The sequence below is a fragment of the Haplochromis burtoni genome, unplaced genomic scaffold, assembly GCF_018398535.1.
Source record: "Haplochromis burtoni strain Fernald_Lab_line unplaced genomic scaffold, NCSU_Asbu1 Contig_11, whole genome shotgun sequence".
NCBI lineage: Eukaryota > Metazoa > Chordata > Actinopteri > Cichliformes > Cichlidae > Haplochromis > Haplochromis burtoni.
The window spans coordinates 3217989-3241889 of NW_024582372.1; the positions used below are offsets into that span (position 1 = coordinate 3217989).

Here is a 23901-nt window from a genome sequence, read left to right on the forward strand (position 1 = left end):
ACACACACACACACACACTCACTATGAATGTTCTCTGTGTCTTGATTTACTAATATTTGTACTGGAAACATATTCTTTCTGATGGTTTTTACAATTTGGTGACAGAGCAATGAAATGACACACACACACACACACACACACACACACACACACACACACACACACACACACACACACTCATAGTATTACAGAAAGCCAAGACAGTTCCTCATCTGAACCCATCTGTCATCCCCTGTGATTTTCTACAGCTGTGAGTGACACACACACAGACATTGATGTATGGAAGAGGCAGCAGGATCTCAGATGATCCTTTGATCCAGCCCAGTTTGTCTGGTAGCCGTTGAGCTGAGCGATGGAGGCGCTGACGCTCAGAAGCGGTGATTTCCACTGGCCAAACTGTAGATGTTCACAAATCTCAGTGAACAGGTCCAGGATTACTGTAACTCTGAGTGCTGGAGTGAAGCTCCCTCAGTACAGTGAGTCACGTCTGGCTCCTGAGAGCGGCTGCTCTCAGCTGCCAGACTGTATTTAACATGACGCCAGCCTGACTCAGCAGTTTCCAGTCGAGTCGCATACTGGGAAAAAGAAAATGAGCAAACCGGCGGGCAGACAGACAGACAGAAATAGCGTGGAAGTCATATTTGGGATTCTTTGTACTCCGTAAATCATCTAATAATCCTAAAATTGGACTTATGGGAATAGTTTAAAGACTCTGTGCTCTTTGTAATTTAGCTGCCTCTGTGTCAGAGCTTCTCCTCGTGGCTCTTTGAAGCAAACCTCCTGTGGAGCAGCAAAGCAACATTTTATCAACAGTTTATTAAATTAAATCACCAAACATGGAGTTTGTATGAGTGGGAAAGCTATGATTTCATATCACCCTGTAAATATGCTTTTTAATACTGTAACGTTAAGGCATTTTAATACGGGAATCTATGGGGATTGACTCGCTTTTGCAGAAAGCCTCAAGTGACACCTGGAGGAACTGCAGTTTTGTTTCCCCTCGGTTAGGACCAGTGAAGATCGAGACAGTATTTGCACAAATGTGCAATCCACTGTGAGACTACTCGTCGGTGTGCAAAGTGCTGAATTGTAGGTCTGAGCAAAGCTCCAAACCTCACGTGATGAGCAAAGGGGCGATTCGATACTGACTTATCAGTGACAGGGTAGACAGATCTAGGTTTAAACAGATATTTGCATGCGTATGAATGCGTAAAATCTGGTCACAAGGAGCATGATTTTGGTGATTTTCTGCTTTGTGGTTTCTGTTTGTTTGCCCTTCTTCTGTGTAGAGTTATATGATGAGCAGGATTTGGTTGCCAGTAAACAGTCCTGTGCTGAGGCCAAAAGAGGCAGTTTGTTTGCCAAAATGCAATCTCAAAACCATCGGTTGTTTTGTGCAGTTGTCGCTCTGCATGTAGTCGTTAACACTTTTGTCTTATGCATGAAGGATCCCCGGTTTGAGCACACACGCACACCTAGCCATCAGCTGGACTCTGTCAGGAAGTAAAATAAAACATATAAACGAGAAGCCGAAAATACCAAAAAAATGTTAGTATTTTGAAACAAGGACCAGAAAACAGAACAGGAAATCTTATCCTATCATCACCTGAAAAATAAACACATGTTGGGGGTTTTCTGTTACTCTTGTTGGACCATAAAAAATTGAATATAATTTTATTATTTTCGAGCAAAAACAAGTAGTGCTTTATAAGTAAACCCTGAATGTAAATATAAAAAGCGGAAATAGACGAGTGCTTTACATGGCTTTGGTTATCATGTTCATTTTCTGCCTCTTCTGTCTCAGTTTCGTATTTTTCTGCACACAAAGCAGTTACTATGTGCTGCTGACTGCTTTGTTTGCAGAAATCCCCATGGTGGGTTGTTTCCTTCATGTGTGAAGCCTATCATTATGTGACTCAGGTTTTATCTAATCGTTAAACAGGTACAGTCAGCAGCACAGAGCAGCCATCACCTCCTCGCTCATTGTCAGAGGTCTGTAGACTGCGGTCACCGCTGATAGCATCAGGTCATGGTGTGTTACACCTGTGCGTCTGTGGCAGTGTAGTGTAACAGAGATGAATAACCAGACGATATTGAATATCCACTTGGCTCATTGTGCAGGGTCCACTGAGCACAATCATTGTTGTTTGACTATTTTACGTGTTATTAGAGTAAGACAGCTCCACCCGTCGTTGGCTGAACACGTTGCTCTGCTTCTGTCACTCAGGTGCAGATGAAGCGTGTAAGACCTTCCTATTTTCAGAAAACTAAAAAATCCTCTGCAGCAGTGTGACGCCACGTATACTTGATCCCCCAGGCAAAACCCTGTACTGAATTTCATATGTAAACTACAGCGTGGGATTAAAAATACAACTTTTTACATTTTTAGCGCATTTTGGAGCAACAGTGACGCAAACTGCTGATTATTACTATAAAATCTGCTGTCATGAGGTGTCAAACTGCAAATTAATGTAGATCATGTTGATTTTTTTTATGTTGTGATGTTTATCGATCCTATTTGAGAAACTCTTTTTGGGATGCACCTGGAAGTTTGAATCTAGGTTTGTGGACCATTGCTATGGACTGCTCTGTATTTAGATATTTTCTGGGTGATTTATGAAATGAGCAAATGATGTCTGACCTCAGATTCATATAAATTCTTCTTGTATCTCTTATTGTCTCTGCTGTCTCGTCCTCTTTCATAAATGACCTCTCCAGGTTACTCTGCGACCAGACGTGAAGCTGCATCTTACTGAGGGCATCTATCTGATACTGGACCTGTGCAAGGAGCAGGATATCAAGTTTCTGAGGGCAGGACTGCCGATGGGAGTCAGGGAGGTCTTCAACGAGCTGTACGGCAGCTACACCCACTATCACAAAGCACAGAGGCAAGGAGAGGAAAAGTACACTGTTTAACTGCCCAAATCGCCTTTGGTTTCAGTTTAGGTTTCAGTTTAATTACACAAAAGTAGATTTTCTGCTTATGTTTGATTATTTTTTAAGTAGAAAATCAGTTTTGAATACCATATGATGTCACTGTTGATGTTCTTGCTCCTCGGAGTTTATTGTAAAATTAAGACGGTGGATTTTGTACCTAAGACAATAAATATATGATTTCTGCAATTTTGTTAAATGTTGTGAGAAGTCCTGTCTTCAAAACCAAGACAAAATACACTCACTGTCCACTTTAGATACACCTCCACTAATCTAATCAAGCGATCACATGACAGCAGTTCAATACATTTAGGCATGTAGACATGGTCAAGACGAGCTGCTGAAGCTCAAGCCCAACATCAGAATGGGGAAGAAAACTGATTTAAGTGATTTTGAATGTGGCACGGTTGTTGGTCTGAGTATTTCAGAAGCTGCTGATCTACTGGGATCTTCCCACACTGCTTTCTCCAGAGAAACGGAGAAAGAGAAAATATCCAGTTAGCAGCAGATCTCTCGATGAAAATGCTTTGTTGATGTCAGGAGTGACAGAAGAATGGCTAGAATGCTTGAATTAATAACCACTTAATACAATCCAGAAGAACATCTCTGAACCACACTCCAGCAACGCTCGTCAAATCTTAAAGCCTGGATGGGCTACAGCAGCAGCAGAACACACTGGGCGCCACTCCTGCCATCTAAAAAGAAGGAAACTAAGCCTACAGTTCACTCACGCTCACAAAACCTGGACTTAAATTGACCTTCGTGACCTTTAATTCACTCAATGAAGTTAAATTGGATTAAAATGCAATTTATGCAAGACAGTGTGTGGAGTTTATCTGTGTAAAGATGTTATCCCCCTACACACCTGTCCTTCAGTTAGGTGTGAAGAGATATTAAACCTGTTAAAAATAGAAGTTTAGAGAAAGGTTGCCTGGTTTCATAAGTCTGGATTTCTGGTGCAACGTTTGGCAGAAAGCTGGCATAAACAGCATGAATCCATCCTGCCTTGTATCAGTGGATCAGTCTGATGGTGGTGTAATGGTGTAGGGATATTTTCTTGCCGCACTTTGGTCCCCTTAATACCAACTGAGCATCATTTACTGATTATATCCAGTATTATCCATCTCTTTATGGAGTTCAGCCACTGAACAGAGACCTGCCATCTACAGAGGTTTTCTGATGACTGAGGTGGTTGGATGCATCAGTGGCAGTGATGTGACAGAGTACCGGGCTTTGGTGGACTCTTTTGTCATGTGGTGCAACAAAAACCAAGAAAATAATTGCAGACTTTAAGTAGACCAGAAATCCAGAGGGTCAAGGTGGACGTAGCGGAGGACTATAAATACCTCGGAGTTCACAATGACAATAAACTGGACTGGGTTTAAAACCACCACTGCACTCTACTGGAAGGGCCAGAGCCGTCTCTATTTTCTGAGGTGGCGGAGGTCATTTAACATGCTCAGGATTGTCTACAAGTCATGGTCAGTCCCATTTTCTATACTGTTGTATGCTGCGGCAGAAGGTTGAGGGTGGCGAATGCCAACAGACTCAATAAACTGATCTGCAGGGCCTGTAGCATTGTGGGGGTGGAGCTGGTGGTATTAGAGTGTTGGATGTTTTTCAAGATAAAGACAATGCTGAATAATACTTCCCACCCACTCCACGAAGTGCTGACCAGTCACAGGAACACATTCAGTGATAGACTGACATTACACCCTCCAAAAAACAGGAATCCTTCCAGTAGCTTGTTGAATATTAATATATATGATATATATATATATGACCTGTTAACAGTTGAATTTAGAAGACATGTTCTTGCACAATAGTTCACATCCATTGATGATCAGATAGTTTAAATTGTCCAGTTTTATAAATATCTCTGAAATTTCATGGGAATGTGAAGCCGTCTCATACTTTATGTTTATGTTGGTTTCATGGTTGGATACCTGCCTGTAAATCACATGTACAGATTGTTAACTCAAGCAAGCATCCCTGGATACCAAAGAGTTAACTGACTCACTTAAACTTCAAACCTTTGAAAAGTTAGATTCAGCTGCTTTCTTTTGGATGAAGGTTTTTATTCAAAAAGAATAAAACAGCGTGGTGTAGAAGCACCTTTAACCTCCAAAGTCATCAGATGTATAAAATCATACCTTTTATATTTTAGAGGACAGAGAAGAAACTTTCTTTTTTATTTGATCGGCGTCTCGAGTGTGTGTTGGCTCCATGATGTATTATGCACCACCACAGCTGACTACCATCACCTTTGTGAACATTTAAACAGCTCGAACTAGCAGAGTTACAAGGATTATGTAAAGTAAAGCAGTTGCATGGAGTGGCCTGAGGAGGGTTGTAACCAGACCTGCAGGTACCACAAACACAGTTGCACCTCATATAAATATCTGTTTAATGCATACAAAACTGCAAGGAGATCACTTTAGTTACACCCTGAACCCTAAAGACACAGCACATGTGTGATTGCAGGACTTTAAATGACTCCTTTGTCCTGGATTCTTTTTGCGTTTCAATCATTGCATGGTAACAAATATATTAATTTTAAGTTTGTAAGTTTATTAAAAATGTTTCCTCAGAATTCTTCCACCCTTCAGCATCTTTATGAGCAATGGCAGGAAATATGTTGCTGGAGTTTGAAACTTTTAAATCACCACATGCAATTTTTGGATATATTTCTACCATTTTAAAGTAAATTTATTCATTTGCACAGATCATATCATTGTGTTTTGCAGCTGTTTCGCAATGGTAACAAAGCACCGACACTGAAACATAGAAATCATACTGGTGCTGCGGCTTACATGATGATATGATGTTTCTTAATATAGTCTGCAGATCTTCAAGCCCCTGCAGCAGTGACTTTGCGTTGGTTGCCGATTTGCCCCTCTACTTCTGAAATCAACCCTGTGTCCTCTGTGGCTATTAACCGCCGGTGTGATCGCGTCAGTACAGGAAATCTTAACACCGTGTTTGAAAACCAGAAGCTCATTAGCAAAACCACCTCCCACTGAAAATGTGATTATAAGCCAGCGCACCTGCTTCCATTTTCTTCACCCACTTAGCCTGAGACTTCCTGACTGTAAGCCCTACATAAGAAAGAATAAATGAATGAATACATAATTAATTAGAAAATGGAGAAAAAATCCTTTTTCTCTCTCTGATGGATATACTGGGCATGTTGCTATTTTTCATCTGCTGCACTTACTCATAGCGGACAACAGCATATGCGTAATCAAAATATGAAAGTCAAAATATGACATTGTTGCAGATTTTAGGGGGACAAATACTTGTGAAACATTCAAAGGGCTCGATATTTCATGTGTCGCAAAATTCTGTGCGCATTTTTTGCCTTTATTCAGTTGAATATAGAAGCGGATCAGACAGGAAATGTGTGGGAAGATCTGAAAGGCTGGTATTCTACAGAGACAGATTCAAAGGGGAGATGCTGCAGGTTATCCGAGTGTCTTTCAGACTGCTAGGCTCAGTGTTGAGCCCACTTTTTATTGTCGCTTCTAGTGTAGAGGCTTCAACTTAGTGCAATAAATCTACACACTTCACGGGTGAGCCAGAGCAACACATGCCTGAATGAAAACAGACACAAAACTGGGCTGGATAAAAGAAAAGATGCAAAGTGAAGGTCGGCGTCAAGAATGTTGATTGTCAGGTGGAAATTGGGTGGATAAACATCCAGAATTTAATAAAGAGTAAAGCAAGAGAAAAAGGAGACGTTTCAGTTATACATATAAGAAGAGCTCCAGGAAAAAAACGCTGCCTATTGATGGAAAAGCTGATGAATTAACCGTTTAAAAAAAGACCAAATGTTGATTCGATCTATAGGATTTGTAGCTGTTTTACAATGGGAAAAAAGTGATACTCATTATTTGGATTTATAGTGCACGGTGGGCACTTTTTTGGCAAGACAGATATTGCTATTATATGATCGCAGCTTTCATTTAGACACACGCTTTCATCATACATGCTCTGTTTGTTTGCAGCTGCTAAAACTGTTCATCTAACGATGAAAGCATGCCTATTTACCATTAAAAGTGTATGAAGAGCAGTTTAAATCTGCCATTGTGTGACCCTCCCTCCTCTTAGAAACACTGATCTAACAGTTTTTTTTGTTTTGTTCTTTTAATATTTCTATCTTTCAATACATCAGCCGCGCTACAAAGACTGGCAGTAAGTGACAGCTGGGATTTTCATGCTTTGGAGCGAGTGTTTAAACTGACAGTGTTTGTAAACATTAATGCAAAACTGTCAAGAAAAAAAGGGTGGGGGGGCTAGAGTCAAGCTCTTTCAGTATTTACAGAGATATACTGTACATATGTGACTTGTGCTTGAATAACAGATCTGGAGCTTTGATGTCTCTTAAAACTGGAAGTGCTCAGTTTTTAAATGTTGGGGGGAGAAATTAATCGAAAACATTTTTTTTTCTTACAACCCTAAGTAGTCAGATATACGTGTTTTTAAAAGTACTAAATGGACTCGTCATCACTGTGCCTGCGTGTACAGAACTTACCCTCTCATAATGCATCGATCAGTCTGAAAACTCCCGTCTTCCAGGTTCTGCGTTAATGGCATAAATGGAAAACGTTTTTATTTACAGGAGTGTCACAGCGCAGATCAAGAGAATTGTTTTTTTTATAAACCTTGTTCCCTTGAGGTGCCGCTTTCCTCGGTAAAAGCTTCACAAATGAGGCATAAACTGCAGGTAACAACGGAGACAGGAAATGGCTTGTTAAAGGTTTTCCCGTGCACGTCTTCAGCTGTTCTCAGAAACACTGGATGCTGTTGTTTTGGCTCTTTCTGACTTCTTCTGGCTCCTTGAAAGCTCTGAAGGTGTGAGGTATGAAGTCTGAAGAGGCCGCACCTTTTAAAAAAAAAAGTGTGGGTCACTAGATTTTGCAAACCAGCAGCGTGTCAGAGCAAGTTTGCTTTTAGGGTCTATATATAGAACAAAGGTGTTTGTGCAGAACAGAAATGATTCGCCCTGGAGTAAAGGCTAACTGTATGACCCCCACAGCATAAGACAGCCACTGGATCGCCTCGCTGTAGGATTCACCGCATTTTAATATACACTCAAAAGCTGCTTCATTAGGTCATTAGGGTTAGGTTGTACCCTCTTTTTCCTTCAGAACCATAAATTCAACATACTAACATAACAGCATCACACAGTTGCTGCAACTCTGTCAGCTGCACAGCCATGATGCCAATCATGATGCATGGAACGCCATCCTGCTGCAGGCATCGGAAGATCGGTACACTGTGGTCGTAACAGGATGGATATGGTCAGCAACTATACTCAGACAAGCTGTATATGGTGCTCAATTGGTACTATGGGGCCCAAAGTCTATCAAGAGAATATTCCTCACACTATTACACCACCACCATCTGCCTGAACTACTGATACAAGGCAAACTAGGCCTTCAAATCAAATAGGCATTTTCACCCAGAGAAGTGGTGCTAACAGGATATTAACCATCTCCATAAACCTTAGGGATGGTTATGTTGGAAAATCCCTGCAAATCAGCAGATTCTGAAATACTCAGACCAGCATGTTTGGCACCAACAGCCTACATTCAAAAGGCACTGACATCACCTTTCTTTCCTATTCTTGGTTTGAACTTGAGCAGGTTGTCTGGACTATGTCTGCATGTCTAAACGCACTGAGTTGCAACCGTGTGATTATCTAATTAGATATTTGAGTTAACAAGCAGTTGAAGAGGTGTACGACATGGCCTCGCAGTATGTGACCTCACTGTGGGAGTCAAGCATTCAGGTTTTTCGTGTAATCGCTGTCTAAATACTGCATATATGTCTGGAAGAAAAGCAGACTCTGTAATGACTCTAGCGATGCCCAAAGAGCCAGCTGACACTGAAAGTAACTGATGGCCTTAGTTTATCTCTGGCAAGTCAGCTTGAAGGATCGGTACACACTAATCGTAAAGTACGATGGATCTGGAAACTTTGTCATTAAGAAAGCAGTCCCCGGTCACCACAGCTTGAAAAATACTTGCACAATTCATCTCTGAGTCTGACAAATAGTTGGCAGTTGCACTGGGATATTTCAAAACTGGATCCATTCCTCCATGTTCCAGACCTGGGGAAGAAAATCCCTTTTTTTCTTGGCAGCAGTAAGTTTTAAACAGTCCTCCCAGCTCAGCTAATGTTGAACCACCTGCACTTTAAGTGAATGAGCTCATATTCTGCTGCCACTTCACAGCAGGTTTTAAAGGCATGTGAATTAAAATCTGAGGCTTATTTTTCTAAACCATGAACTACACCAGTGTGTTTGCTCCATTCAGCACTTATTTATACAGTGATAACAAACACAGGGGTGTGAACTTGTGGAAACAAAAGAGCTCTAATCATAGAAACAATGAACAAAATTAGTCAGCTGTAATTTGGTTGCACTTAATCCTCTGACTGTTATTCTCCGTGCAACTCTTTCTCCTCTGTGTTTATAACGTTAGATTTAACTAACAAATTTGCACAGAGTCTCAGCCTGGGATTCTACTTCCTGTTATCATATTGTTGCCATCTTTGGAAATTTGCCCATTAAATGTGGCTTATTTTGTAAAATTAAAAACTTCCCTCGGATGGTTTCGTCATGTTTCACTGACCCTTTAATTACAGTTTTTAGATTTCAGCTTTAATCCAAAAGCCAAAACAGACTGTAATTAGCATATAATTAAGTTCCTGTGTATATATATTATCATAACATAAAATGATAAAATACACCACACTTGTTCTTGTTTAATGGCTGCTGCACAGGCCTTTAAAAAAAATAAGACCAAGAAGACAACAACACGATTTAACAAAGTTAGACATGACATTTTCTTGCTGCATAACAGCTTCACAGCCATGATCAAAGCCAAAAAGATGTCACTTGTTGCTGCTGATCTTTATCTGAAATCCTAGAGCCAAACTGACCCCTTCGGGGGTAACTTGAGATTCTCATAAGAGCTAATCAGGGCATCGGAGGCAAAAGGGCAAAACATAAAAACCTCTTTTACTTCAGTGCTGCTAAATAAGCACATCTGTTTCTGTGCTTCTTAGTCCTCCTCCCCGTTCTCTCAGTTTGACTTCCATCCATCCATACTTTAAAACTACTGTAGGTAACATAAACACACCGAGTCTCTTCTCAGACCACCATAGCGAGAGCAGCGCTGAGTAAATGTGTGTTTTTCTGCATGTGCGTCTGTCTCTGTGTGTACTGCTGGGACATCTGCTGGGACATCTTTGGAGAAAAGCACAGTGTGTGTATTGATAGGATCTCTTTCTTTTTTGCTTTTTTTTGCTTTTCTTGGACCGAGAAGCATTTTGCTCTCCAGTCAAAATCTCATTTTGTCACCATTAAAATGAAAAATGTCAGAGGCAGATTGAACCACGCAGAACATGAGCTAGACCTTTTAGTTTAGCCAGGGGTGTTCCAGCTGAGCTCGATGTCAGAGAGAGTTGGTCTGAGTGCTGCAGACCATAGAAAAGTCTATTTCAACTGTGTTTTAAAAATGTTAACAATTTTAGGCAGGACGAATGTTTCCTTTTCTTTGTGTCTGAAAGTTTTGCAGTTTTATGGATTTCGACTGCTTAAAGCCTCTGAAAGCGTTTTACTGTGAGCAAAGGAGTCTAAGCGCACGATTTTCTTCCATCGTTGTCACGTTTTTCACTGCTCCTCTCATTAGTCTAAAGATACTGGGGAGGTGATGACATACTGCACATTTGAGGAAATTTAAAAGGAACCTATAATACTCATTTCCAGATCCATATTCTTGTTGTTGGACTCTACTAAAGCAGCTTTGCATGCCTCACAAAACCCTTATTCGTCTTGCTGGGCTTGGTGCAGCCGCTCAGAAGAGCTTGTGAATGAGGCATGTTGTATAAAGTGCTCTAAGTGCTCAAGTAGATTAGAAAAGTGCAACATGGGAACCAATACATTTACCATTTCAGAATATCTGACATGCAAAAAAGGAAAATATAAAAGATTGAAATTGTTCTTCCTATTTAAGAAAGGCCATACTGAAAATCATACTGTACATGAATCGTGCTTACAAAATAATAAGACGGATGAATGGATGCATGAGTGGATGGATGAGGTCAAGTTCCTCTAGGACACATGCACATGCATTAGCTGCACAATACCTCCGCTCCTTAAACGAGGAAGAAAATAAATTAGTCTTTCCTGCTTTTCCTGCCCTTGCAGGGGGGGGGAAAAGAAACTCTGGCTAATACAGGAGACAAAATTTATTAGGTTTTTCAATAAAACCAGTTAAGCATGATTTATCTTTTGTCACTGAATGCATGGATGATGTGATAGTTAGTCACTTTATGAATGCAGACAGGCATCTGAGGTTTCCATCGACATATTTATATTTATAGTACATGTCCTTTGGGAAGCAGCCAGGCCACTATGAGCACTGATTACTGATTTAAAAGAACCGATAAGTTGTTTTCAAACACCAGATTTTAACTTCAACAGCTTATCAGGACCAACCAGCTACATCCAGACTGGTCTGAGCACAGAGGTAAGACACAGCTAACAAGCTTAGAATGACTGTGACTGTCTGCTTTAATGTTCTACTTAAACTCATTAATCTCTTTATTGATTAATCAGTGGATTAATTGATTGTTTGTCTGCAGTTCAAAATCAAAAACCTATTGTTAGACCAAGAGGCGTCAATTATGAACTTTAATGTTCCTGGGAGGATCAAAGGTAGGAAGATCTTAACCACTTCAATATTGTAAAGTGGCTCCACATGTTGAGGAACTCAAGATTTTTGCTTTAGGATACAAGTGATGGAAAAGCAGTAAATAGTTACAGTTTAAGTTTACAAAGGGAAGAAGTCTGGCATTTTTAATGGAAAAAAATATTATTAATAATTAATTTTACAGTAAAATAGCTCAGTATTGTTATTTTCTGACCATTCATTAGATTAAATACGAATATGAGTGAGAAATGACACAAAAGGTTCCACTGTGGGATTCATTTTTATGGATTTCACACCAATCTAAAGGAATGGATGCAGTTCTCATTGTTCCTTTGCTGTCCCAGATCTTTTTACTGAAATAAACCTATTCCGATGTGCAACATCATGGGCAGGAAGGAGACATGGAAAAGAAGTAACTCTTCAAACCCCCCAAAAACAAACAAGCAAACAAACAAACAAACAAAACCTCTGCGCTGTTTAATTCGTCTCTACCTTTAATGGGTCAGTTCATGTCAGGGCAATGAAAGGTTTAAACGGGAAGCTTTCGTTTTCAGTTTTTATACCCGGTTTGCAACAGGGAGGATATCTCTGGCGCCCCTACCGACTCCTTAGAGCGTATGCGGCTCCACACAGAGTGAAATCACGATGATCACACGTCCTCTCTCACAGCTCCCACAGACACATAACTGAACGTTTACAAGTCATTTCCTTCGGGGACTATCCAGCCCCTGTTTCTCGGTTTCAGTAAGGAACCGCTCGGTACAGCTTGACTCGCTGACGGCTCCGGCCCTCTTCCAGGCCGGTGTTTTGATTGGATTAGAGTCGGCTAGCCTTTGCCCTCTAACCTCGCTGATGTTTGCTTGCTGCTTCCTGCTCGCTCCGCTCCGCCTGATCGACTGACGAAGCCTGCCGAAGCCGCTCGGCGAAGCGCCCTGCACGGACACAGCAGACCGGGACAAGCCGCCGCTCACAGCCGAAAGGAGAGCCGAGCAGGGGGAGCCGCGAAGCGCACACACGGGCGGGGGGACGCAAAAACCAGGCAGCCATGCGGAGGAAATCAAGGATATTGTTGTGCTTTGCTGTGCTGTGGGTGCTGGGGATAGCCTACTACTTCTACTCGGGGACAGCGTTGAGTCGAAAGGTAGGATTTCCTTTCCTCGACTGCTTTTTTGTGTCCGTGTGGAGGTTTTCTTCCAGGACAAAGCGAAGATGGAGCGCTGTGGTTCGGCGCTGTTGAGCCTCTTTTCTTCCTTTCTGGGGGCTCGGGGGGGTTGCGGCTGCACGATGCGGAGAGGAATTAGTTTTTTTAAAGAAAAAAAGGGGAAAAAGGCCTGCTTGTATCAGTGGCGAGGCATTGATTTGGTTGGAGATGAGTGTGGACAAGGGCAGCGGGGTAGCGGGGCTGGCTGGCTCGCTCACTCCCTGGCTGGTCGGCGTACACAGACCTCCCGCTGTGCCGGGGCTCGGAGCGCGTCTGCACCAGGCAGCCCAGCTCACTACTTCACGGTGCCGGTGCCGGCTGATGTGACAGCGGAATCAAGCATACAGGGGGGGGTTGTAATTAATATAAGGCTGCTGGCCTGTCTCGCAGGGCCGGGGGAGGTGGAGGTACCGGTGGTGGTGGGGGTTAGCCTATAGAGCACGTCAGCACAAGCTGCTGCTGCTCCGATAACTAGGTAGAGATCAGGAAGTGTGCAGATTAACGCCGGGTTAAAGCTCTACGTGCACTGTGCTGTCAGGAGGAGATTTTCTTTTAAAGCGGCGTCTTTAAAACAAATTTCTTCTTCTGATTTTAGACTTTGTGCTGCACAGATTCCCCCTTGTTAAAACATTTTTACAGTAATTTTAGCCGATGCAACGCGGTCTATCAGCCCTGCGGTGAATCTCCAGAGATTTATCTTTATGTGGCTCATATTCTGTCCACCTCTTGCCTATCAGAGAGGGTTAAATATTAGAGGTTGGAGATGAAAGGAGATATTAAATATTCTGACTTTTCTAGTTTAAAAATCTTAAAGTTCCTCAAAATTCTCTTTTTCACGTCCTTGTCCCGGAATGCTGTCCGGATAAAGTCACTAGATGCTGTGACAGTCCAAACTTCAGCAGGTTAATCAATAATGAAAAATAATATTTAGTGGGAAACAAATATGGGAATTTGCTGCTTTCTCCTTTTCCTAACATATTATAAAAGGTTTGAGTTCTTGACTTGGGCAACAGCATAAAGACATCACCTCTCCAACTGGCCAGCTCAGGTCTGGTGTTATGGATCAGACGATTACTTGAGAAATGACCTGCCAGATTAATCAATAAAGAAGATAATTGATATTGGTATTAATAGAAGCACCTCTCAGTATAAGGCAGTGCAAAGGAACCCAAACTGCCTCCTCCAAAGTGACCACACAGTTGAACTGGCACACTTCTACACACACTTTGATAAAAACCTGAACATTATAACCTCCATTACAGCAGCTATTAGACTAGGTTTTCTATAATAACCTGAAGACATGTAGCTGTCTGTTCAGCCGGACAATAAAGGTGAAACATCACAGCTGGTGGGGTGACTCTGTGCATGTTTAGGAGCCATGGATTTCAGTATCTGGCCCGTATATGCAAGCAGTACATAATCCAGGTTAAATAACCTCCAGGTGTTCATGAAGAGTAAGGCACGGCAAAGCTAAACTTACACATATCTTCTGAGATAGATGTGAGACACTGGGTTTTGCCTTGGGAGAGCACCTAGCGTGTATGTGTGTGTACCTGTGTGCTAATGTAAGTCAGTGAATTCTGGTGTGTGAGTGAGTGAGTGAGGTGTGGTCTGCATGGGTGGTTGTGTGCACAGTACACTGCCTTTATTACCTCTCCAGGCTGTGTGTGTGAGTATATGTGTGTGAATGTCCTGTGTGTATCCCACCTTTCTCTTGTCTTGTCCTATCTGTCTCTCTGTGTTTGCTTTGCATCAGTCAACCCTAGCAGCACTTTTACTTTTCCATTAGGCTGATAGCTTTCCTCACTGTGTGTGTGTGTGTGTGTGTTTGAAGTTCCTAGAGGGGTCAAAGAGACACTCCACAATAAGCAACTTTCACTGGCGTTGGGTTGCAGGTGGCATTAATATGGATGATGGCCTCCACCAGGTTGGTGTCTTTACACAGAGGGACATTTAATCTGGTTAAACAAAAGCGGTGCTGCACAGGTGAAGCGTTGTTTTTTTCCATCGCATCTCCCCCCGTCTCAGTCTGAGAAAGCGGAAGCATTTAATGATCTCTCTCCCCCGCTTTGCTGTCATGGAATAAACTCCGTAATAAATGGACTCGACGCTTCATCAAGACTCTCAAAAGATTGACTAAATTTCATGGATGTGCTTTTTGTAACCAACTGAATAACACATTCATAGATTTTACAGTTACCGGCCGGGTAACTGTAAAATCGCAATAATTCCCCAAATCCACAGTTAGGTTTATTAGTGATTTTTGGGCACTGGTTTCAGTCCATTAATGGAGGAAAAGATGGAAAAATCAATTTTCCGCAGATGTAATCAATTATTTCAACTCGGGGCTCTCCTGATGTCAGCATTTGGCTTCACAAAAATGATAATGTAGCCACATGTGTAGAGAATTCATCCTAGTTAAACCTTAATATTGTTCATTAACTCTCTTTTTTTTTAAGATCAGGCTTAAAACTTTCCTTTTCGATAAAGCGTATAGTTAAGGTTAGATCAGGTGACTCTAAATCTTCCCTTAGTTACGCTGCCTACGGCCTAGGCTGCTGGAGCCTTCCCACAATGCAGTGTTTCTTCTTCACTCTGTATGTTTATACACCACTTTGCATTTCCACAGTGTGTCTTTTGTCCTGTTGTCCTCCCCTCACCGCCAATTGGTCTCGGCAGATGGCCGCCCCACCCTGGTTCTGCTGGAGGTTTCTCCCTGTCAAAAGGGAGTTCTTCCTCCCCACTATCCCCAAGTGTTGCTGACGGATGTGGTAATTGTCTGATGGTTGGGGTTTTCTCTTCGGGGCCATTTCTATGTGTTAATTACTGTGTGGTCATGTTTCATATGCAGTGCCAGCAACAATACAATAAATAGAAAGCTGGCACTCTCTTGCCTTCTGGGTCCTCGCTCTTTGTTGTGGTCATTTTTTTTTCTTAGAGAAACACATTTGTCCCTCAAGTTTTTCCACATCTTTGTACTTTGCCTCACATCTATTCTGATTTTTGTGAATGTCCCTCGGAATTTGCTGACACATGTGAGTCCTTGTACTGGTACTGTAAATATCTTTTCTTATATATGAGGCATTGATTGCTGTTCTCTACTAATCAATTCAAAAACAGTGGTGAAGAAGTATCCAGAAATGCACGGGAAGAATCGACAGTTTCTGGTGTGGTGCACGTGAGGTTAAGGCGCAGAGTTTCAGAGGGTTTTGCAGTTACAGTGTACCTATGGTGTAAATTTACCACAGAGCTGTAAATCCCCAGTTAAGGCTACTTTGCAATATGCAGAGGCTTGAGGTGACGTTTGTTGAGATTTGGTGACATTTAAATAAAATGAAATAAAATAAAATGGAATAATTGAACTGGGCTTTACAAATTTATACAAAAAAGTAGTTACATTATATGTACATCAATGGCACTTATCTTTTAGTTTCAAATATCATGCAGTACACAGCTATCGTGACACCTCTAACTTGACATATCTCTTCAGTATTATAGCTTTAATCAGACTAGCATGCTGTAACCCGGAGCCAGCAGCTTCTCATGGTTAAATAAACAAAAGCTAGATGGACACATTGCTAATTAGCATATGATTTTAATGCATTTACCTAAGGCTATTATTCAGCCTATATTTGCTGAAAGGCTGTTTACACCAATACAAAACAGACCCTGTGTTAAACTGTGTATATAACTACAAAGTAGTGTCCCTGAAGGCTGCAGCTATCAAGCCTTCTCCTCATTTCTCCGCCATGGCCATAAAACACTTGTTCTGGTTGGTGTTTGAGTAGACTCATGCAGGGAGTGGCTAAACCTGTATGTCACCTCTTTGTGACAAAAGAAGAGACTAATGGAGGTGGCAGCAAATTGCTAACAAGACCATGGATGTTTTCTTAGCTGTGATTTTGAAATTTGTAACTGCTCTTATTAACTTCCAGGATCATATCATTTTTTTTTGCGTGTGAAGCGTGTTTAAAAACACATAAAATGCTTAATAATTATGATCAGAGAGCCCAAAGTGCTGATTGCAAAGTGTTGCCAATTAACCTGCAATCGCTTTATAAAATGTCACAGTGACTTCCTCGGTACCTGCTGGTGTTTCTTTGGGTCACGTTTTTAATTAAATTGAGATAAGGGCAACCGGCAGATGTCGATGCAGTGTTGAGTGGTGCAGCGTGAGACTTCAGAGCAACCTTTCTAGCTCACAAAAACACAAGATATTTATATGCATCTCACCACCCCCTCTTATTTGTAACACATACTGCTTGCATCCAACAAGCTACACTTTATTGTGTTATTGGTGCTCACAAACACCTTGAGGTGAATTCAGCATCCTGCCAGCATGAAGAGTAGGACTCGGACTATCATGGCAGCTATTTCAAATGCCCACTCTTGAATAATCTGAAAGACCACGTCTCTGCCAGAAGAATTAGTTCAGCTGGCTTCTTCAGCTCTGTCATGATACTGTGGTGTAGATCAAAGCTCTTGGCAAATAGCATTTCCTCTATTATCAGCTGAAAAGTCCCGTATTTGGAAGAATGTGTCTCTTGTCGGCTCGTGTATGACAGTTTAAAGACTTTCTGAGCACAGTATCAGTGCCTGTAAGCTAACATCACGGTGTTGGAGGCAAAAATTAATGTGGCCATCTCTGACAAATTGTCTGCATTATTTGATAGAGCAAAAAAAAACAAAAAACCCTGAAATTTCACAGTGTTCCAATAGAAAAACCTTTGGACAAAATGTTCCTGTTGTTTTTTTTTTTGATCAAAGATATTGTGGTCTATCTTAGGGAACATTGATTTTTCTTTTAATATTCAGCCATTAGCGAGTCTGCTCGTATTGAGCCGAGTTGTTTGAAGCGAGAGAGGGAAATACTCGGCGTCATCACAGCTGATTATTATGTCTGAGGCACAGAGCAGAGGAAAAAAGGGGGCGTGCATGTGATTCAGGTGTGCACAAACTCCACTTCTATGCGTCTGACGTCTTTGTTTTGCAGTGTGTAATCAACATGTCAGAAAAGTGTCAGCACTGAGGAGCTGACAGGAAGCTGCTACGTGCTACCCTCCCATGAACGTTGTACAACCTCATTTGTACTTTAAAAGTATTATCCTGTTATTTCTGGAAAAGTGTAGTAATTTGTGTTATCAGCCTCCTACAGTTGGAAATGAAAAAAAAATCTGCTTTTTCTGTGATAATAACTGTGAAATCTCTCTTCTCCTAGTTTGTAGCATAGCGGGTACTCTTTTCTTTTCCCATACTCACTCACTACAGTATGTACTACGGCGGGGAACCTCAGGGGTCTCCTAGCAGCTGGATGTGGTACAAACCTTCATATCTGCGAGCGCATTGTTGCACACAGGAGGATAATGTTGCAAATACGAGCCTGCTGCCTCACCAGGATACCCCATTAAAGTCTTCTCTGTTGGACAGACCTAAGATTTTTCTCCCTGCCAGCTCTCGAGGAGCCAGCTTCTTACCGAGTCTTGTTTTCCTGCTAATCAGTGGGGTGCGAGCAGAGCTAAATGGCTGATAGAGGAGGGTGGCACCGCACTGCAGGAAAAAGCAGCAAACGCAGGCTTTATTAAGGAAGTTATTATCTGTTGGAGAAAAGCTCCAGACAGACGGTAATTGGATTTATCAAAGAGTTGTTCTTCAGATGAAGTCTGTGACCCGCACCTATCGAAACGGTTCAACCTGTGTGTCTTAAATTAGTGACAGAACAGGGGAAAAGCAGAAGAGGGACTGTGTGGGAGCAAATCACAAACACATGCTGTAAACAGTAATGCCAGATTCATTCATCCGCACATCGACACAGTTGCTATGGAGCTCGGTTTTTACCCAAAGGTGCATCGGGCCTTGAGACGTGCAGGTAGCCTTTTGGAAAGAGTTATTCCTCCAGCGAACCTAAATGAATTAGCTCAGCGGGTATCGCGGCTGACTGAAGGTTGCAGTCTCTGCTATCTGCAGCTGTAGGCGTTCAGCCTCTGCCTGTCTGTGCCTGTTTCAAACTTCGGCTTTATCAATGCGTCTGTCTCTCATCGAGGGTAAGCTTTGCTTCACTCGCTCTGAGCGCTTTGTTGTTTTTAAAGCGGGAAACGCTAGAAGAAAAAAAAATGGAGAAGAGGCAAATCACGCTTTTGGCGAGGGCGAAGATGGCGATGATGTTGGATCGCACTTGTGTTTTGTCTTCATATACAGATGAAAGACGCTGACCTCTGCTCTGCAGCGCACGAGCCCGCACCGTCTGCTGAAGACACAACACTGCACGCACACGTAAACAGACCAGCATCTGTAACATAAGATTTAGGGAAATCTGCGTGCACACACGCTGCGTCCCTCATAATAATGATAACGCGTTGGAGTTCCTGCTGCTTTATATAACTGCAATACAATCATCTAGCTTAAAGACCTGTGGATTTGAAACCACTTGAGGCAGCTCGATATTTTTATAATGCCAAAATACAATGTAATTTCAGCCAGCGTGCAGATCTGTTATTGCTAACTAACTAAATGCAGTTCCATAGAGCAATCGATAAAAAGGCTTAAATTAAGCCGGGAATCCCTGGGTACCGAATGCTTTTCAAATATACGGTTTTTGTTTGAAGTATTGACCGAGTGAGCTCTCTTTTTAAATAATGATCACTTCTGACAGGTGCTCAAGTGATTCGGGGTGGAAATAGAAACACCAAAGAAGTTTTTTGTGGGTTTATTTTCTGAGGGAACCGTCAAATACAAACACTCTTTGAACCAAAGCAGTTTTAATCACGCTAAGCTTACACGTTTAGAGTCTCAGGAGAGAAAGTGTTGCTGTAGCAGAACACATCCACAGATACAAGGATGTGAAAATGTATTTGCCCCTTTCCTGATTTCTTAGTGTTGTTACTTTTTTTGTATATTTGTCACACTTACATGTTTCTGAGCAAACAAATGTCAATAGTGGTCAAAGATAACTTGAGTAAATACAGTGTATTTCAGTGCAGTTTTTAAATGATGATTTCATTTATTAAGGGGAAAAAGCTATCCATACCTACCTGTCCCAAGAGCGTTAGATTCACTCCCTGAGAGCTCATTGATGCATCTGGGAGGTCACAAACAGAACCCAGAATAACATTTAAAGAACTGCAGGCTTCACTCGCCACTGTTATGGTCAGAGTTCACCATTGAACAATAAAGAGAGAGAGAGAGAACACAAAGGCTTGTCTTACATTTGCCCAAAAACACTTCAAACTAAATTAAGTTTGGTTGAGATGCTTTGGCGTGACCTTAAGCAGGCTGTTCATTCTCAAACCCTCCAGTGTGGCTGAATTAAAAGAATTCTGCAAAGAGTGGGCCAAAATTCTCCACAGTGATGTGAAAAACCCGTTGCCAGTATTCACAAATGCTTGACTGCAGTCATTGCTGCCAATGGTAGCACAATCGGTTATTAAGTTTAGGAGGCAATTATTTTTTCACACAGGGCCAGGAAGGTTTGCATATCCCCCCCCCCCCCCCTTAATAGATGAAATCATAATTTTAAAAACTGCATTTTATATTTACTTGGGTTTTCTTCATCTAATATGAAAATTAGTTGGATCTCAAACCTTTGAGCTGTGCAGTACACTCTGGTAGCATCTCACTGTGCTTGTAGGCAAATCTGAGTTTGCATTGCAACACGAGGATCCAGAAACTGTTTGAAACCAACCACAGTTGATCAAAAACAAAGATGATTTAGCTCCAGCATAAACGGGCACAGTTGTAGATAGTTGTGCATACGCAAAATTCACGGTTCGATATTTTTTCGATACAAAAAGATGTTCATGCCTTTTTAATTTGTCATTTATTAAAATTATAAATCTATATTTTAACTCAAAAGTACAGTTTTTAAATTTAATGTTGCTGAAACAACAAAATAATAAATCTATCTGATCGGGAAATCACTCATCTTTGGAAAAGAGAGTTTATTACAGAGAAATGGCTCTTTCCAAAATAAAAGCTATACTATACGCTTCTTCTGGGCTATATTCTCAGCAGCATATTAAACATATCAGGTCCCCATAAGGAGGATCATGTGCTAACGGCTGTCTAAATGACTGGGGTAAATTTTGTAGCATGCGTGCTTGTTGTTTTTGTCTGCTTTCACTTGTCTTTGTACTACGATGATGTCGGCATAAATGTGCAGTCATACTCATTGCTAGTGCTGTTGGCGTTAATCTCGTTAAAATGACATTAATGCCATAACGTGGCAAATCTCTGTTAACGACTTACCGCGGATCGCCCCGTGCGTGGGGCTGGACTGTGTCAACACGTTAACAAGCTAACTGCGCTAACGCACTAGTTCCCACCAATTGAGCCTTGCATGGCACATCTGACATACTGTTTTACTTTTGTCCATGATGCGCTTACCATCAGGATCATGCTTCACATAAAAACCAAGATAGTTCCAAACGCCAGATCTGAATGAGGGTGGGGGAGGTTCAGTTTCAGGTAGCGTTGAGGCAGTAGCCATGTTGCAACGAGCTTAGCTTCTGTCTTGCTAGCTTGCGCTGCGCTCAGTGGATCTGCGCTCGACAGTGCAGCCTAGGCGGAGTAGTCGAATGCAGATCCACTGAGTGCTCCACACAGACAGCATCGTCAGACGAAAAGTTGATAAAATAAATAAAATATTTTGTATTGTTCGATACATATGTGTACCGAACCAAAAGCACTGTATCGAACGGTTCAATATTGATACGTGTATTGTTGCACCCCTACTGTTTAGTGCCATCTGGGCCACATAAAAATATGTGGAACAACCAGTTTCATGATGTTTTTAGGATCTCAGATGTTCTTTCACGCTTCACCCTCTGCTCTCACTGCCTTTCCTGTTCCGGCCCACTCTTCAACCAATCAGCATTTGACCCACGCATCCACACTGAGCTAAGTGCTGCTGGTTCTTTGAAGAACTGAACACAAGCACCCCTGTATTCCTTCACCCTGTGTAGCTAAGTACCTACACAAACAGACACCATGAATCCAGCATAACACATCAAATGTTTCCAGAAACACATTTCAGTGTGACCGTATGGCACCACTGTGCATCCTGAGTTTGAACCTGGGCCATTCTGGGTGGAGTTTGCACGCTCTCCTCAGGAAATCTGGTTTTTCTCTCTCCATTGAAAAAACACATTAGATTAATGTTCCCCATTTTGGAGCAGGAAAATGTGATTTGAAGTTAAACTTCCTGTTTAAATAAAGGGAAAACTACTTTTCTAATGAGGTGGAAAGTTTGTAAATAATAAGGTACTCCATTTGGGCCAGCAATGAAATTTAGGAACAGGCAGCCCTCTTCAAGCATTTGTCCAATCAGGTGAAACTGCCTGTTTGTGTGTGTAGATGATGGAGAGCACTTACAGTCATCTGTTGTGATGCTATCTAGTGGCACGCCTGTGAAGTGTTGAATGATGGGAAACATCTTTGTCCAAAAATGGGCGGATACACCTGTCACGGCTGTTTTATCTCGCCTATTTATCCTTAAGTGATAAGTATAAAACATGCCACAGAAAGGCGTGAGCAGCTGGACTTTTAGTTGAGCCTCATTGACTGAACCAGGTCCACTGTCTGTATTATTTTGTCACTTCTTAGAAGCTCCACCATCTGGAGTTACTACACTGGAGTTTACATTAGCTTCCGCTCGTTAAACAGTTAAAAAAAACTACGCCTCCCTTAGATAAATACTCAAAGTCTGACAAACACACAAAGCTCCCAACAGCTTTCTTTGGAAACTTCTCCTCGTAAACCTTTTGCAGCATTCACCACAGCAACAGTTGCCTTTCTGTCAAACTCTTCCGTTGTCCCATAAATGCCCACGGCTGTGTTTATGTTTATTTCCTACAGTACGCTACATTTACCGTCTGACAGTTTATTTGTGTGTCTGATTTCTGATTATGTAATTCCACTCAAATATTTCAGAATCATATTGCTGAAGCACTCAGTAAGATTTCAACTTACCGATCGCTGCTGACTGCCAGTTATACATGGAGTCAAGTAAACTGTGGTTTTCATTTCCCAAAAGCCCCGAGCCAGCATAAATTATTATTTGAAGTTGCACATGTGCCGCGTGAGAATGGAAACTCCTGATAGGCGTAGCATTCGTAAAGAACGAGCTTAAATCCTTCCCAAAGGACAAAGAAAAGGGAGTGATTATGGAGAGATGGAAGAAGAAGACTGATGATACAAGTGGAAAAGCAGCTTTTATTTTATCCCACTCAGAAGGGGTTAGTCATGACGTGTACACTCTGAAAGCCTGACTAAAGACTGCAGGGAATAGCCAGACAGCTGTGGTGATACAAGGAGAAAAAGTGATGGCCATCAAAAAAAGTAAAAAAGCTTTCTTAACAGCACTGCAGTGGCAAAGCAGTTTATATCTGTCGATTTAAAGTGGTTATTCGTCTGTTGGCAGATAGCTTCATTACAACCTGATCTGTGGCACAAGGTCTGTTTTCATCTTTTTGTATTGCCCCCCTCGGTGATTAGTAGGGTCCTGTGGTTCAGCACAACAGCATGTTGCATCTGCGTGTGTGCTCCAAAACTGGATTGTTTTCTCCTTATGATGATTTTCTTTTCACTGGCAGACAACGAGCTTTTACGGAAAAGTTGAAAGGAATGAAGATATCCATTGTTCGGGGGACCAGCTCTGAGACGAGAGCTTTTCAAAGAGCTGGTTTTTATTTGAACATCAAGAGAAAAGAGAGCAGCCCCCCCCCCTTACCCCCCCTCCACTTTTATTCAGTATGTCACAGAGAGATTGAAGCTGCGTCACAACATTAAGTTGATGTTTTCAGGACCGCAAGTCTTTAATGTGTAATCTGGTTGTCTGGCCAAACAGGCCTGATGTGGAGCTCAGACGATCATGGCATTTAGCCTTTGGCCATATTTTTGTGTCAGAGAAATTCAAATATATTTTACAGGTATTACATAAATGGAAATGTAACAAAATGAAAAACCCTTTATGGCATTTTAGCTGCTGCACTGGACTGTAATAATGTTTTAATGATGCTCCGTGTTTATATTTTTGCATACATTTGCAGA

General features: G+C 41.7%; 2 protein-coding genes across 4 annotated transcripts in view; both read left to right on the forward strand.

Moving 5' to 3' along the window:
* The window catches only part of urb2 (URB2 ribosome biogenesis homolog), a 19606-nt gene extending 16483 nt beyond the window's left edge, over nucleotides 1-3123 (forward strand). For both annotated transcript variants that reach the window (XM_014340247.2, XM_005915075.2), the window contains exon 12: nucleotides 2719-3123. In XM_014340247.2, coding sequence (XP_014195733.1) covers nucleotides 2719-2916 — 198 coding nt within the window. In that variant the 3' untranslated portion in view covers nucleotides 2917-3123. The remainder of the gene's footprint in view (nucleotides 1-2718) is intronic.
* A 9150-nt stretch (nucleotides 3124-12273) lies between these two features.
* galnt2 (UDP-N-acetyl-alpha-D-galactosamine:polypeptide N-acetylgalactosaminyltransferase 2) overlaps nucleotides 12274-23901 on the forward strand; it is a 65686-nt gene continuing 54058 nt past the window's right edge. Inside the window, exon 1 of one of the 2 annotated variants that reach the window (XM_042214084.1) lies at nucleotides 12274-12798. In XM_042214084.1, the coding sequence (XP_042070018.1) occupies nucleotides 12703-12798 (96 nt within the window). In that variant the 5' untranslated portion in view covers nucleotides 12274-12702. The remainder of the gene's footprint in view (nucleotides 12799-23901) is intronic. The other variant, XM_005915073.3, reaches the window with a different exon arrangement.